At 43.2% G+C, this 672-nt stretch overlaps 1 protein-coding gene across 1 annotated transcript in view; it reads right to left on the minus strand.

Annotated features, from left to right (window-relative positions):
• Positions 1-672, minus strand: part of NUP93 (nucleoporin 93kDa) — a 32000-nt gene that overhangs the window by 29333 nt on the left and 1995 nt on the right. The window contains exon 2 of the mRNA XM_010011167.1: positions 364-492. Coding sequence (XP_010009469.1) covers positions 364-483 — 120 coding nt within the window. The 5' untranslated portion in view covers positions 484-492. The remainder of the gene's footprint in view (positions 1-363; positions 493-672) is intronic.

Raw genomic sequence — 672 nt, forward strand, 5'->3', positions numbered from 1 at the left:
CTGCACCTGAGAAACTGTCTGGCCTCATTAGCACTGCAGAGGTTTCCTGAAGGCAAAGTTCACCCCAACATGTTTTCTGCCCCCTAGGTATAATGACCTAACATGTGTTCTGCAACTAAGTTTCCAGCTTGCCTAAAACAGAGCTTCAGCAATAGGAGCTCCACTGGCAGTACTCATCAGTCAATACAAACAATCAGGGACAATGCATTCTCCTAGTTACAGTCATTCTGGAATTAAACAGAGATCTGATACTTCTCATTTTCACGCAGTTAGCTACAGAATAATCCAGAGGTGGTTTCGGCAGTGCTGGAGTGCCAGCTGTATACATGCTGTGCATGACAGTGTTCAGAAAGATGGAGTTACCTCATTTTCCTGGGTGAAATCGAGAGCATCTTCCCCTGATGCAAGCAGAGTATGAAGAATCCTTTGTTTCACCTGTTCCCATTCAACCAGCATTGATTCTCGGTGATACTCCTCAGCCATAGCAAAAGTCTGTTGGTGAAAAAGAACAGCAGCTAAGGAACATCCAAAAACACCAAACAGCCCAGCTCTGCTATTAGTAGACGAGCTCAAAAATGAAACATAAAATAGCAATTAGATAAATTGCTAGGTCAGCCCTCAAGCTAATGATGTGCTATATATTATTTTAAGAGGCTTCCTGCTCTGGTACAA

Source organism: Nestor notabilis, unplaced genomic scaffold, assembly GCF_000696875.1.
Source record: "Nestor notabilis isolate BGI_N333 unplaced genomic scaffold, ASM69687v1 scaffold8503, whole genome shotgun sequence".
NCBI classification, from domain to species: Eukaryota; Metazoa; Chordata; class Aves; order Psittaciformes; family Psittacidae; genus Nestor; species Nestor notabilis.